A 17,003-nucleotide genomic window follows, 5' to 3' on the forward strand; every position below is an offset into this window, starting at 1 on the left:
CTCGTTGTAAAACAATTTCCCATTTTATGTTAATCAGTAACAACATGGCGGTGCAGGGAGATTTGCGAATCCAAAGAGAACTGGTAAACCCACATTTTGACGGATATAAACTTTCCCTGGATCATTTACCAGTTTACACAAAGACATTAAATAAAGGTAAAGGAACTTTTTCAAATCGAAAAAAATTATTTTGGTAGCAGTTGCTAACTATGAGAATGACGCCAACATTTCTGTACTTTAAGTGACAACTGACATGTAATTTTGGACACGTGTTCGAAATGACGAACGTGTGATCTGTCGGTATCTGGAAGTGGGTGGCTTACTCATATACAGGTTGATTGCAGTACCTCAACATTTGTTGATACCTCTCGCGAATAGTTACCATCATGGCGTGTGTGGAGTCTTATATGTTGCCTTTTAAGAAGATTTTGATCAATCCATATTTTGATGGATACAAGTTGTCATTTGATGCACTGCCTGTAATTGTAAAGCAACTTGGCTATGGTAAGTTTTCTTTTTCCTTTCTTTCATTTGCTGATACGCTGAGGGCTCATTGTGTGTACAGAAAGATGATCTGTTTGATTGGCATTTTTGAAGTATGGCGAGTCACAAGAATGTAAGATTGTTTATGGATAACTTATTTTAATGTACTTGATGCGTCGTTTCAGTATGGATTCATATACCATTGTCAAACAAAATCATATTCACTAGAAGAAGTTGTTATCCATAAAAAATGTATCTAGAGATGTTGGGTTTTGTAAATACATGTTCTCGATCTAATCAAAGATCATTTCAGTAGAAATGTTGAACTACTGCATGGCTGCAAACTGTCATTCATCCAAGTAACCATTGAAACTGACAAGAGTTTGTGCCAGTTTCCTTCAGATCCAATCATCCGAGAAAATTGGATGTAGTTTGTTTGCAACCCACAGACATAAAAACATGTCATGTGTACAAGTATCTCAAATGCCTAATTACATCATGTAGCAGAGACAGGACTCGGGTGCACGTGTCATAAATCAATTTATTTTGTTTATGGCATACAGCCTGATAGGTGTTTGCATGTGGTAAATTATTGAAGCTGTGTATTGCATATTGTTTTTAGCAGACAGGTAGGCAGACATGTGTGTGTCAATAAACCAGACATTGAGCTTTCTCTGTGGCAGAGGCTGCTTACCACAGTCAACAAGTTTTATATGTAACGAGTAGATTATTTACTTGTTTGCATACACAGCCAAGATTAGACTACTGCTCACGACCTCATACTCCAGGCATGCATACTGTTTCAAGCTCCGCCAACCTATTCACTGCGCATGCATTATGTGTGCAGCGCAGCACAGCTGTTGAAACCACTTTTACCTCCAGCGCTGGGGGAAATTTAGAGAATTGTTTGAACTCCAATTTCGGTGGCTTTTTTTTTCAACTTTATCATGTTTATTGGTTGAACTGGCATTTTTCATGATTTGTTTCAGTAAGTGAATACCGAAAGGTATGTGACCTTTAAGTATAGCAAGAGTAACTTAACACAGGTACCAGAGGATTTATTCATGATATTTATCTTAAGACTAAGAGTTGTTATGATGATTATATGATCATGATCATGGCAGCTGTTCTATATGTCATGTATGTCTGTTCATCCAGTGATCATAGCAATTATGGTGATTGGTGATCATGCTTATTGTTTTAACATTGCTATTTTTAGCCTCTCAAATCTCACATGTTAATTATGTTAATCTTTGCATGAAATAGGTAATGTTTCAAAACCCTTGTATTTTCAGGCATTGATGTCAGTAAGTTGACAGATGAGCAGTTCTCATACCATCATGCAAAGCTGCTGTCTGTACACAACCATTTGATCTCTGATCCGTGGCAGCCTGTGTCAGTGTACTTCGTTGATAGTGACTGGGCCATTCACAGAGCATTTGGAACTGATGTAAGTATATCATTTATACTGTTGTTGCTATGGTATCCTTCTTCTGCTCAAACATATATTTGATCATGAATTCAGATGCATGATCATGATTCTTGGATCCGTCGAGACCAGCTTTTCTCTAAGAGTTTAACATGTCTGATGGCAAGCATGCTGATACAGCTTTCACTCCCTGCCCTGCTAACCATTTTGTTCTTTTTAGCACTTCCATTTCATTGTCATTTTGTTTATTTTTCACCTGACATCTCAAGGAAATTCTGTAAAGATGTTCTATACTCTGGATGCATTTCTTAAACTGATAGTGTATGAGAGATGTAAAAAGATATTTGAACATATTAACCACTGCCTTTAGTACTGTGATATAAGCAGCTGATATGTTTTTCTTTAATTAAGTTTAAGGATTCAGGAGTTACTGATTGATTTTCATGGCTTGAATCTTGTAAATATATCAATGTAGTCACACTAGATTTATAAACATGTTCGAAACATTTTAATATGTTGTGAAATTCTTTTCTCAGTTATCATGCTTGACACCTTATTAACACAACAGAAGGCACATGGAAATATCAATACACTATTTTGCTGATTTTCCTGTTGAATGCTAGTGTTAATTATCATCTTGCTGCTGCATAAGTGTGTATTTCATTGTTATCTGGAAGACTGCCATGCTCGCTAAACACTCCTCAGTTACACCAATTCATATATTGCTTGCTATGATGATTGGTTAGTCAAATGGTTAAAACATTTGCTTCATACGTTTGAACTCCCACATCGGTACAGTGTCTTTCATGTGTAAAAAGAGAAGTCAGGTTATATAAATCATGCAATAGTACTAATGTCTTAGAAAGCGAATATCATATTTTGCTTATATGTCCATGATATGATACTACATAGAAAGTACCTTAAAGAATTTTATTATGTCCATCCATCCAAGGATAAATTTTACTTCCTATTAAATGCAATAACCATGATATGATTCAGAATATTGCTGTGTTTGTATACAAATGCAGAAAAGGAGATTTGCCACCGAGCATCATCTGAACAGCACAGTTCTATAAAACATAATATCAAACAATGCTTTATATGTGTGTAAAATTCTTCTATACACTACTGCTATATATTGTACTATAGAACTGTGACCTGAAAGCATTGAATAAAAGATTATGGGATGTGTATCAGTAAAGTCCACTTTTGGTGTCCTTCCATGATGATATTGCTGGAATATTGCTAAAAGTGCCGTAAATCTAATCTCACTTACTGATCCACTGTTTGCCAATCAATGGCATTGCCTTTCCAGTTAATTATTTTTGTTTTGAGGTTTTATGGAATATTTCTTAGGTTAAACTTGTTGAATGTTTTGTATTTTGAAAATATACAAATGCCCAAGTTTTGACAAATTTTAACTATGGTCATAGTTGATCAAGTTTATTCATTTTAGGGAAACCGTGTCGACATCAGTGATTCATTATTTGTTATCCTGGAGTCCGCGAATTTGAGGCTGCAACATGGACGTTTTAATGTGACGCTGACCTTCCCTACAGAACAGCTGGCAGTGTTGTCTGATGGAGCAGGAAATTTGTATCTTTTAGACACTGGCGACAGAAAGGGGGCACCAAAACAATGGAAAGTGAGTTGTTAGCAATGCTCTGTCTTCCAATGAATGGTCACTCTTTACAGTGAAGATTCCATGACACTTTTTCAATGTTTGGTTCACATTTTGCAGTCATTAATCAATGTGATGAACATCACTGTTATTCAACACAAACAGTTATTTACCAACAGTTAAATACTGATGATTGACTTAAAGCAAGAGTCCTATCGTACTGCAGAGTGTGGCTTGAAACAATAATCCGTTTTAAGCATAATCCTCTCACTTTCCCACTGTGACAGCTTTTTCAACTAGTTATGGTAAGTGATGTAACTGTAGAGAAAGAAACTTAATGAAACTAATATACTCACATAGATCCAACCCCTTTCAGTGTTAGAATGATTACGTAGTGTTGGTGATAGTTATGGCTCACAATAGGTAGAATGAGAATTGTTACTTGTAATCAAGGTACCGGCATGTAAAGCAGGGGGATATAGTCGACGCCTCGTCCGTCTGTCCGTCCATAATCATTTTGTTTCTGGAGCATAACTCAGAAACTGTTCAATATTTTTAGACCAAACTTGATACATATAATGATCTCAACCTACAGTTGTGCCTTTTGCTATTTACAGAGTTTTGGCATTTTTATTTTTTTTTATTTTTCCATTGAACATTTTGGTGTTAGTCTAGTGGTGGGGCGAGCTTCGTTTCCAGAACATAACTCAAAAACCATGCAATATTTTTCTGCAAAACTTGGTAGATATGTGTTTCAGACCCCAAAGTGGTGCCTTTTGGTATTTACAGGTTTTTGTGATTTATTATTTTCTCAGTTTCCATGGAAATGTTTCGGACATAGTCTCAAAATGAAGGGATGTGCTTCGTTTCCGGAGCAGAACTCAACCGTTCAATATTTGTCTGCAGAACTTGGTAGATATACCAATGAGAAGCTGCAATGGTGCCTTTTCCTAGTTACAGGTTTTTGGGATGTCTTAGATTCTCGGTTTCTGTGGAAACGATTCAGACTTTGTCTCAAATGTGAGAGGTGTGTTTCGTTTCTGGAGCAGAACTCAAAAGCTGGTCAATATTTTTATGCAAAAAATGCAAAACTTGGTAGATATACCAGTCAGAAGCTGCAATGGTGCCTTTTGTTAGTTACAGGTTTTTGGGATTTCTTAGTTTCTCGGTTTCCATGGAAATGTTTTGGACATAGTCTCAAAATGAAGGGATGTGCTTTGTTTCTGGAGCAGAACTCAACCGTTCAATATTTGTCTGCAGAACTTGGTAGATATACCAATGAGAAGCTGCAATGGTGCCTTTTGCTAGTTACAGGTTTTTGGGATTTCTTAGATTCTTGGTTTCTTTGGAAACGATTCAGACTTTGTCTCAAAAGTGAGAGGTGTGTTTCGTTTCTGGAGCAGAACTCAAAAGCTGGTCAATATTTTTATGCAAAAAATGCAAAACTTGGTAGATATGCCAGTCAGAAGCTGCAATGGTGCCTTTTGCTAGTTACAGGTTTTTGTGAATTCTTAGTTTCTCGGTTTCCATGGAAACAATTCAGACTTTGTCTCAAAAGTGAGAGGTGTGTTTTGTTTCCGGAGCAGAACTCAAAAACTCCTTAATATCTGTCAGTAAAACGTGGTAGATATGTGTGGCAGACCCCAAAGTGGTGCCTTTTGCTATTTACAATTACAGGCTTTTATGATGTATTATTTTCTCGGTTCCACGAACACGTTGCTGACTTCGTTTCTGGAGCGCAATTCGAAAACCATTTCATATCTTTCAAAAGATCTTGGCAGATATACGAGACAGATCTTGAAATGGTGATTTTTTTCTGATTACAGATATATGGCATTTATATTTTTCATGAATTCCATGGAAACAATTCAGACTTGGTCTAAAAACACTATAAGTAACTGTCAGATGATTTGCCCTTTCAAATATGTTGGGGCCGGGGCGATGTGTTGTCTTCTGATGACACTTGTTATGACTATCAGTTGTGTCTTGAGACAGTTGATAATCATTGATACAAGAAATATCTATTGACTAAGCAGTTTTTCAATCTCTCCAGCACTACCCAGAGTACCCAGGATGCTTCTGATCATGTCAAATCTTACCTTGAGTCATGTCAAATCTTATAATAACACATCGAAAAACACATTGCTGACAAGATACATCTTTAAGCACCTCAGTGAATATTGATGATGGTTCTCAGATGGTTAGAGTTAGGGAAACACATAGATGATGAGGATGTCATGAACATGCAGTTAATGCTGGTGATGTCAAATGTTTCAGAGCCTGTACACCAAACCGGTGCTTGGTGATGGGAAGCAGTTCATTGTTGTTGACTCTGTACACCACTCGGACAATGAGACAGACCGCGTGGAGTGTCTCCTCATGTACGTGGAGGAGAGGGAGGCCGAGGCTGGATCCTCCATGTCTCCTTTCCTCACAGTCATTGAGTGGATTACCATAGCATCAGGTAACCATGGTAATTTGTTCTGTGAGGAGCTAAGCAGATCCATCAACTTAACATTTTTATAAATGAGTGGCTACCATTTTACAGTTGCAAGGGTTCAAAATTTTGTTTCAAAGCCTCTTGTCCTGATTTTTATGACATAATCAGCGTGGTACTGGACTATTTATTGAAAAGTGATAAGTAGCCAAGAAAGATAAGCCTACTTATAATCATTGTGAAATTGAATAGCTACATGTTGAGCAGATATGGAACAAAATCCAAGTTTATGTGCAGTTTAAAACCGTAAGCAAAAATTATCAGGCAGCCCTCGGACAAGTAAGATACCATGAATTGATTGCCTGAAATGAAAACTGATTGGTCTTGGGCATTGGGCGGTGGGATTTTTTAACCCCTGTGTTGGCTACGTAAAAAAAAGTACTTGAAGCCATCTGGCTAGTTTGTAATACATTGAACTTTGAGGCCTTCAGTGTAATGTCATTTTTTATGATTCAGTTGACAAGAAGACCTGGTGTGTGGAGAGGACCAGACGGTTGGAAGGAAGCAAGCCCTATGACTATACGGCATTAGACAAGGGGGGCAACTCTGTCCTGATTTCAGCTAGTCAGCGTTACAAGCTGGTGTCTGATTCTGTGAAGCCGGTGCAGCCGGATTCAGAGGGAGACTGGGAAGTTGTCGGGAGAGATGGTAAGATTATCAAAACAATTTACTAATGACAATTTTGAACAGTCTTTTTTGAGACACACAACTAGATATGATGCAGAGAATTCAGGGATTGGTAAAGAGAACTTTGACAATGGGCCATTTTCAGGATTATCAGCCATTTTCTTAATTTAGAATAGGCCACTACACTTGTATAGATAGTAAGCTTCAAAATCTTAATGGGCCGTTTTTTATTCTAATGTGCAAAATGGCACACAGCCCCTGCCTTTTCCAATCCCTTGGAATTTATAACTGGATTTAGTAATAAGCAATGGAAATGTGAAAAAGGGATTTCATGAAATTTCAGCCAATGCAATTTCAGTTTAGTATGTTAATGCCACTGAAACATCTGAAACCTAGAAGATATCTGTCACATTTCTTTATTTAATGAATAGTAAGATTTTACCAAGCTAGTTTTCTCATATTGCTAGCTAACGCACCCTCACTACTAGCTTACTAGCCAGCAATATTTTTAGACTGTTTCTCACACTGTTTCAACCAAGAAGTGGTTTTCAAGTAATAAATCAAGGTAAGGAATGATGGAATAACTCTAAGGTTATTAATCAAGGAATGATTTCATAAATAGCAGTATGTTCCACTTTGATGGCAGCTGCATGCTGTTCAGGCTGTAATGCCAGACTAATGTTCGGACTTACTTCAGTTACCTGAGTTATGACCAATATGATATTATTAGTTTATACGATATAAGAACAGGAGAAGTATCGATGAGGAAAAGGGATGTAACTCTTCTTAACTTGACTTGCTCCAGGACACAAGGTTGGTATTTTGTCCAGCTGTGTTCTACTTTATTTTAACCTTCACAGGTCATGACTTTAGTCATATTGAAATGTATTTACCAAACCATGGATATTGATGACTGACTTAAAGCAAGTCCTATCATATGAGTGTTGCATTAAACAACAAATCATTTTAAGTATAATTTTCGTTCTCCCAGTATCTGTTTTGTCACCAGCTTTCATGACTTTTGGACATACTGCAATCTTATTTCAACCTTGTAATCATGCCGATAAAGCTGCTTAAGGCCAGACCAACTGTTTTCTTATCTACAGATTTTTGTCCTGAGATCCATAAATGAGAAATTGATTTTGCATATAATTTGAACTTGTTGACAGATAAGCTCCCTGAGTACACCTGGACACAGGACAATGAGGACATACATGTCCAGTTCACGGTCCCCACCACAGTCAGCAAGGCTGACATCTATCTGACCCTCAGTGCAGACCATGTGGATTTCGGGGTCAAGAACAGCACTGTGCTTCTGAAGGGGGCGCTGCACAACGAGGTGGATGTTGAGGCCAGCACATGGACCATTGAAGGACAGAGGTGAGTAATTAGGGATGGTCAGTATGGTTTCATGTTTCAGTGACTTCCATGTTTTCCATATTTTGACCCAAGTGAGCTACCACTGAATAGCATCCTTAAGTAAAACTGGCAATCTGGTTTGGAATTGGTCTCCTGCATCCCATGCTTGTCGTAAGATGTGATTAACTTGATCGGGTGACTTGGTTCACACATGCCATTGTATCCCAAATGTGTAGAGTGATGCTCATGATGTTGATCACTGGATTGACTGGGCCAGACTTGATTATTTACAGACTGCTGCCATATGGCTGGAATATTCCTGTGTGTGGCGTTAAACAACAAACCAGCCAACATGTTTATGTCAAAAGACACATAAAGATTCTGTTCGTCACCAGCAGATTTCATGATGTTATTTGATTGTGATGTCTTGGTAACTGTAGTGAGTCCATCACGATTTCCTTTGAGGATTTTGAAGCGTTCTAGCTCCTAAGTACCCACGTACACTGTTGCGGCTTTACTGTATTAAGTAGTGGAAGTCAGGTGGTTTTCTTCTGGTACTGAATGTTAAACTTGTGAGCTTTTCCAATTCAGTTTCTTGTTCATGGGGTCTGGTCGTATGTAAGCGAGATGACTCACATAGTTGCTTCCTCTTGCATGTGCAAGGGTTGCGTCCAAACACCACATGGCTCGGTACCTCCCACTCCCTGAGAGCGATTGTGCCTAGTAAGCCATGGGGTTCAGGAGAACCCATCATTAACATAGCTACTATGCAAGTTTGATCAGACCTCCCTTGCAGTGTACGAGGGTTGGTAAAAATGTTCTAAACCTTCTAGACAGTTGACACCAATTAATGTTAGGAGTGTTTTTTGACAGTGTTCTTCATCAGCATTTCCAGTTATTTTGCTCAAATAGATCAACAAGTTTGAAAGCAACAGGTCCTTGAAGCATCCATGTCTTCATCAGCACAGCCTAGTGGTTGATGGTTTGATAAACTGCTTCGTGTGTTTATTTCAGATTGGTTCTGTCCTTATCCAAAGAGAATCAGACTGCATGGCCGACTGTAGTCATTGGAGACAACAGAGGAGAGATGATCTTAGACCCCGGCCAAATCAACCAGATACACGACAGACTGGCCTCATATACGTCAGAACAGATGGTAGTTTACTTACTATTGTTGTATAACTAAAGACATGATGTGTCTGTGAGGTGATGAAAGTATTGTTAGTGAGTAAGCAAGTTAGAGAGGTTTTGTGATGCTTTGAGCAATATTCCTCTAATTTCTTGTTCTGGAGAAACTAGATATGGGCACCATATGTTGTATCCATGAGGGGAAACATGGCAGAATGAATCAACACTATACCATATAGTAAGATATGCGACTGTCTCGTTACGATGCGATGGCATTGCAGTGATACTGGTTTGGTGTTGGTGATGTTGTGATGCTGGAGTAGAGAGGATGTTGTGCTGCTGGAGTCATAGGGTGTTGTCATACTGGAGTAGTGAGGATGTTGTGCTGCTGGAGTCGTAGGGTGTTGTCTTGCTGGAGTAGTGAGGATGTTGTGCTGCTGGAGTCATAGGGTGTTGTCTTGCTGGAGTAGTGAGGATGTTGTGCTGCTGGAGTCGTAGGGTGTCGTCATACTGGAGTAGTGAGGATGTTGTGCTGCTGGAGTCGTAGGATGTTGTCATACTGGAGTAGTGAGGATGTTGTGCTGCTGGAGTTGTAGGGTGTTGTCATGCTGGAGTAGTGAGGATGTTGTGCTGCTGGAGTCGTAGGGTGTTGTCTTGCTGGAGTAGTGAGGATGTTGTGCTGCTGGGGTCGTAGGGTGTCGTCATACTGGAGTAGTGAGGATGTTGTGCTGCTGGAGTCGTAGGGTGTTGTCATACTGGAGTAGTGAGGATGTTGTGCTGCTGGAGTCGTAGGGTGTTGTCTTGCTGGAGTAGTGAGGATGTTGTGCTGGTGGAGTCATAGGGTGTTGTCATGATGGAGTAGTGAGGATGTTGTGCTGGTGGAGTCATAGGGTGTTGTCATGCTGGAGTAGTGAGGATGTTGTGCTGGTGGAGTCGTAAGGTGTTGCAATACCGGAGTAGTGAGGATGTTGTGCTGCTGGAGTCATAGGGTGTTGTGATACTGTAGTAGTGAGGATGTTGTGCTGCTGGAGAAGTGAGGATATTTTGATGCGTGAGTAGTGAGGATGTTGTGGTGCTGAAGTAGTGATGATGCTATGGTAAAGTAGTAGTGAGGATGTTTGGTGCTGAAGTAGTGAGGGTGTTGTCATGCTGGAGTAATGAGGATGGTGTGGTGCTGGAGTAGTGAGGATGGTGCAGTGCTGGAGTAGTGAGGATGTTGTGCTGGAGTAGTGAGGGTGGTGCAGTGCTGGAGTAGTGAGGATGTTGTGGTGCAGGAGTAGTGAGGGTGTTGTGGTGCTGGAGTAGTGAGGGTGGTGCAGTGCTGGAGTAGTGAGGATGTTGTGGTGCTGGAGTAGTGAGGGTGGTGCAGTGCTGGAGTAGTGAGGATGTTGTGGTGCAGGAGTAGTGAGGGTGGTGCAGTGCTGGAGTAGTGAGGATGTTGTGGTGCAGGAGTAGTGAGGGTGGTGCAGTGCTGGAGTAATGATGCCTGTGTTGATACCTTCAGAACCCACCTCCAGAGGACGCCCATGGGAAGCCATTCAACACCCAGGAACTGGAAGACTGTGATGCCAGCACTGAGGACAGTACATGGTTCATGCGGATAGATGGGGAAACTCACAAGATTTCTAATGAGGTGAATATTACAAACTTGAGCAATGAATGATTATATGAAATACAAATTGAAATTTTCGAATACTTTACAGGCAGTGGGACATCTCAAAATACAGAAATTAACAAGTGCAGTCAAAAACTACCAATGTTGAAATATTCATCTCATTTTGTACTTGCTCTTGTTCTCTTGACATTGGAGACCCGTGAAGGTCCCGGGGTAGAGTAGGCCTTCAGCAACCCATGCTTGCCTTAAAAGGTGACTATGCTTGTCGTAAGAGGCGACGAACGGGATCGGGTGGTCAGGCTGGCTGACTTGGTTGACACATGTCATCGTTCCCAATTGCGCAGATCGATGCTCATGTTGTTGATCACTGGATTGGATTGTCCGAACTCGATTATTTTCAGACTGCCGCCATATAGCTGTAATATTGCTGAGTGTGGCGTGAAACTAAACTCACTCACTCACTCGCTCACTTGACATTGGAGTGTAATGTAATGTATAAATGAAGTTTTTTCAGCTTGCCTTAACAGCCCAGCTTCATATATTGTTGTAGGCAGTCACCCATGTGTGGGGTCTCCTTATCAACCATGTTACTGCCAGTGGTTGTCTTCATTCACATCTTATTGCCCTTGGGTGCAGATGTTCTATTCTTTGTACAGTTCTGGGCTTTCTTCAATCAGTAATCCGACATGCTGCGATATTCCTGGAGTAATGTTAGAAGCAGCATGAACCCAACTCACTCACTCACTCACTCACTCACTCACTCACTCTGTTTTCTTCCAGGTGTATCTCAGCAGTCATCAGTGGCTGTTCAATGTGTGCCTGGAATCCAGTAAAACCCCCGCGGTATGTCTCAGGTATGATTGCGATGGGTCACTATGGCAACCAGGTGATGCTGCAAAAGATGGCAAACAAATTCTTGATCATGTCGGAATGCTCCATGCATTTGGATATGTGCAAGCATCTAAGGTCCAGCGAAAGTTTTCGTCCTGCTCCCCAGATATGTCATATGCTGTGATATCTGACTGCACACGACATCTGTACATTTACAGGCAGCACATGCCGATTGCCTCCCCTTTGAGGAACAGGAAGACGGGGCGGCAGGTGAATGCAGTTGCTAAGCAACAGGTGGTTGCCCTAGATACCACCGATGATGTTTTGGGACTGCGGGCAACAAATGACAGAATATTTGTGATGACGAGTAGTTCGCTGTTTGTGGTGAGACTACACACTGAAGAGTAGAGTGGCATGAGTTTGTTAGTCTGAGATGAACAATTATGTCAGCTGCGTGATACCATCAGGTAAATACGAGGCAGAATCAGAAATACAGACCTGCTGACAAAGAGGGACTGAAATGCCCAGAAGAATATTCACACAAAGATGGATCCATGCAATGCTTTTGAAATATTTGTCATATATCATGAAAATGGTCTTTTTACACCTGATATTTAAAAATTAACACACATCACAGAATGTCTATGATATGCAATATTCTTTGTCACGGTTGTGGTAGTCAGGGTGATACGCCATCAGCTGTGAATGTCTGCATAAGAAAATGCAAAAAAATCGTCATAAATGAGTCATATTACATTCATTGATTCGTCCGTTGTGTTTATTAAGTCCAGACTGTGTTTTCTGTATGTGAATAGTCAGTGTATGAAATGAGCCAAAAACCCATCCAGATGTCAGAGTTGGTAACTTCAAGATGTTACCAGCCCAAAATAAATGATGTCATGAATCTACACGGATGTAAACATTTTACCAGAAAACAGACTGGCTAGCAGTAAGTTTCGACAGTCTGTCAGAAATCTAGCCGGTCTCAGTCGGATGGACCTTATTTTATACCCAGGAATAGTGCTAAATAGATAAAAATACGATGAGAATATTTACAAATGTTACACCTTTAATATTAACAGGGAGGATAGATGTCCATCATGATTTAGAATTTGTGTTTCTGACTAGCCACCAAGTCTGTTACCCTACATTCCAAGCACTGTTGAAAGTGTAATCAGACTTTTCTAAGTCTGGAAGTTGTTGTAAATTGGAGAAAAAGTAGTACTTGTGCTTGAGCAACCACTTGCAATCATTACCAGATGGAAAGCACCAATTGGAATGGTTCCAGTACACCTATCTTTTGAGGCCACCGGTTGGTTCGTGTGGTCATGTGACACACTTTCTGACATGCTGCTGTTCCCTTGGGATGGAGATACATCCACTCTAAGTAGACTTATTCTTGGTATTATTCATTACACTGCCATACTGAGTGTGACAAACCCTAGTAGAAGGTTGCATCAACTAATGTTTTCAATGGACCAGTCAGAAAGCTGACATTCGCACATACCTTTTTGAACTTTTGCCTTGAAAAAGTTTGCACCTGAAGGATTCTGAATGCTATTTTCTATATGATTGCTTCCAAGTAATGCACATGGAGCATGATGCAATAGTAGACAGTCGCTGAAAAAAGCGTTTTTGTGAATATTCCAGAATGTCAGGTCAAGGAAATATATGCTAATGGTAACCATGTCATCAGAAAACCTGAGACATTTGCAGATCAAATCTCTATGTTGTATGCTGATTTTCATTTGTTCAGTGTCAGTGACCGGGGAATTTTATATGTCTTGGCAAACCCTAAACAGTATCAATTCTGATCGGTTAATCCGTTGGGACCTCTCGTATTTGATAGGATGGTCAGAGGTCGTTCAAAGGTTAGCTGACGTGACCTTCTACTAGGGTTTGTTAGACTCAGTATAGCAGTGTAATGAATAATACTGGGTTTACTTAGACTGGGGACACTTCCCCACAGTACATTGATCGCTGGATTGTCTTGTCATCCAGACATAATTTTTAGAGATCATGGACATATAGCTGGAATATGGTTGTGTGTTTGTAAAATTAAAAATACTTTCAGATCATATGGGGAAAAATCTTATGAAATTTCAGTAGTTAGCTGATGAACAATATTGATGAATTCCTTCTGTAAACTTATTCCATATATGGATTTGGATTAAATAAAATTGATGGTGGTGTTGTGTCTTGATTTACTAACTCCTTACTGTGGGAAGTTTAACATTGACAAATGTTATGGATAAAAACTGGTACTGTTGTCATATTGATCATAGGAATGTCTGGTCTAGATGCTGTTATATTTTCGCTGCAGTAGTGGGGGCGAGGAGATTTACAAGCAGTGTACGAAACAACCACTGGCCTGCCAGCCTGTGGCTACTATAAACACAGACAGGTAAACCTCCACTAGTGACTTTTCTTCTGATCATTTTGTAAATATGTTGCTCTGTCAGACTTATTAAGTTAAAATACACTTTTGAATGATGCAGAATCATGGCCTGAAAAGAATGTTCATAATATTAGCAGCTTAATGATGAAATCTGCATCATAATGACAATATTTTATTCACTTCTGTTTGTGTCATCTTTTCCTTAGTTTCTACATTCATATTTCAGGCTGGTGAATTATTTTGTAGGCTGGCAACTTTTGGACAGTCTGACTGTTTAGCACATTGATCAAACTATTTTGTACAGTGCACACAAGCCCCAAAAAGGCATTTTGTTAAGGTGAGGGAATTACCTGATTATAAAGTTTTCGACCTGTGCATGACTGGAGTGGAATTTCAGAGTTTGGCAGGAGTAACAAGACAATCCATTGTCCATTCAAAGTCACATAATGAAACGGACATAAATACATTACACTGTATGATGCAACTGCAGGATTTGCAAAACATGCACCATCATCGATTAACTTTGCATCCACATATATTTTCCAAATGTACATATTTTTAGTCAAGGCACTAAAGCAAGTTGAGACACTTTGTGTGATAAGGACCTGTTTTAATATAATACTGAAGGTGAAAAAATGAGGATTCAATGACTTTAGTGTGTGATGAGGCGTGATCTATTCTTTATCTAGCACAGTCAGTCAGCATAAAACATAGGGTGAACTTCACCTGATGAAGGAGTAAGCATTAACTCCGAAACGTTGTGTTCTCATATAAAGAAGTTGATATCCATATAATCTTCATTCTTATAGGGTGAAATGGTTTGCCACAATATTTGCAGAACTGTGGTATTACGCTTTTGGTTCTGTATACCATAATCCCATCAAAACATTTGTTTTCGTACTTTTCTTCTATCTATTCATAAAATGACAGGTTCGTTCAATCAAAAAAGCAAAGATTATGGTTATTTTTTCCATGTTATTATACTACAATGTAGGTTGTTTTTTGGGGTCAGTTTTCTGCATTATGATCATATCGCATATACTAAACTGAAAAGGACTGAACTGAAGATCTTGCCATACCATGATAAGAGCAACCGTCTCTCCACAAATAAAACATCGTTCATCACTGCAAGTCTTTTTTTTCTGGAGCAAATTTGAGGTTTCAGCTTTAACTTTACTACATATATGTTCAATTCAGGCGAAGCAGGGCCATCTTAACACATGGCCATGTTGGGCAGTTGTTTCGGGTCCCACAAACATAGGGACCAGATACGAATTTATGATTATTAGTTTTATTAGTGGTTGTTCAAGTTGGGTTTCCAATGCACTGGGCTTATTATACTTTGAAGATGCCTCAAGGGCTACTTTTGTTATGACATGGGCCACACTGGCCAGTACAAAATAACATAACTGTACCCTGAATTTTTCAGTCATATTTAGTGTAAAATTGTTGTTGGGTTTAATGGGAACAGATTTAAGCTCATGTTTACTGTATAAACTGTTTTTGACAGTAACCTGTATATATACTGAGAGAAACAAACAGGGGAACATCACTTTATGAAAGTTTTGTTCTCAGATTTTCTCCCAAGGCACTATTCAAAGCTGATGTTGAAAAGTGGAAAATATTAAAGGGACACTTGAATTTTGGTGTGTTCCTTTTTCTCAGTATATTATGTGTCTCTCCATCAGAGTAGGTTTCTAGTTGTTAATCATTATTTGCAGCACCAGTGATTGCACACATTTTATTTGATGAATTAATATTTAAGAAGTCAGAAGTTATTCTAACCTTATTTTTTTCATTTTAACATCTTTAGAGGTAGGGCATTTATGCATATACATGTATTTTGTTGTGTGTTATGCAAATTGGCTGTGGTATACTGAATTTATAATCTGAAAAACATGTCAAAAGTGTAGACAGACTGAAATTGATCATGGAAGCAATAGGTACGTACATGATGCAATGATTGTTGACTAAATATTTCAATGCTTCCAGTTGTTTTGTACGAGTGGCCGCTTCAACAGAATATTATTAGGGTGAATGTTATATTAGTATAATGGGAGAAGCACCTTCGTAATTGTTATTTTGCAGAGAGAAGATGTCATCAATAAATTTTTTATGTGTTTATGTTTATGATTACCTTTACGATTTATGGTGTTAATGATTTTCTGCTCATTTATTTTTGTTTTGAAAAGTGAAATATGTAATGTGAAAGAAATAAAATAACTGATAAAACTGGTTGATGTGATGTTCTTCACTCACTCACTCAGGCATGGTATAACATACCAGGTCTGGAACTGATATATATACATAGTCAGTCGTTCTAGACCTGAGTTGGCTTCAAATTTATATTTATATTTGTTCTAGGGTCTGGGAGACAGACTAATGTCATGTAGATTTAATTGCTTACTCTCTACGAACACAATGAATGTTAGTGATAATATTAATAAGGATAATTATATAGCGCTAGTCACTGATGGACATGCTCACACAGGTACAACATGGGATGTACGTGCACATATACAGAAGACAGACAGCAGTAAAGACAGTGGTAGCGTCAGAAGAAATGTATTAGACCTTGATTAAACACACATATAGCAGTTGCACTTGAAGATAAACGGGAGAGGCGTCCATTATGAATCAGCTGCATGAGACGAAGATCGAGCATAGAATGATTTCATTTCATATTCTGATACCGTCAAGAGCAAACGGTCAGCTGATCTGATATTTCTAGAAGGTTTGTTAGTGGCGAAACATCTGAAGACAAAAGCAGTGTTGTAAAGGGACTGTTGGACTAAAGAAAATATATTAATTTCGGAAGTATTTTGTGTGCATTTTAAAACTATAGACATCCCTGTGATACCCGTTTTGATCCTCTGAGTAGTCGGCCACATTCCTTGAGTAAACAAACGCCACCAAAATAAAAACGACTGTAGATTGTCTAAACAATTATCAGTCTGTTTGAAAATAGTTAAAACACATATCTTGAACACAGCATGTCTATTCCTAGAAAACATT

At 39.1% G+C, this 17,003-nt stretch overlaps 1 protein-coding gene across 1 annotated transcript; it reads left to right on the forward strand.

Annotated features, from left to right (window-relative positions):
- Positions 1-26: 26 nt before the first annotated feature.
- LOC137258523 (nudC domain-containing protein 1-like) lies at positions 27-16,220 on the forward strand. Its single transcript, XM_067796226.1, has 9 exons — positions 27-156; positions 1,779-1,933; positions 3,369-3,557; positions 5,811-5,997; positions 6,487-6,678; positions 7,827-8,037; positions 9,031-9,172; positions 10,649-10,777; positions 11,540-16,220. Exons 1-9 carry the CDS (start codon positions 27-29, stop codon positions 11,996-11,998), a joined length of 1,794 nt encoding a protein of 597 aa, XP_067652327.1. The 3' UTR covers positions 11,999-16,220.
- Positions 16,221-17,003: the final 783 nt, after the last annotated feature.

The sequence above is a fragment of the Haliotis asinina genome, chromosome 12 (assembly GCF_037392515.1).
Source record: "Haliotis asinina isolate JCU_RB_2024 chromosome 12, JCU_Hal_asi_v2, whole genome shotgun sequence".
Classification (NCBI taxonomy): Eukaryota; Metazoa; Mollusca; class Gastropoda; order Lepetellida; family Haliotidae; genus Haliotis; species Haliotis asinina.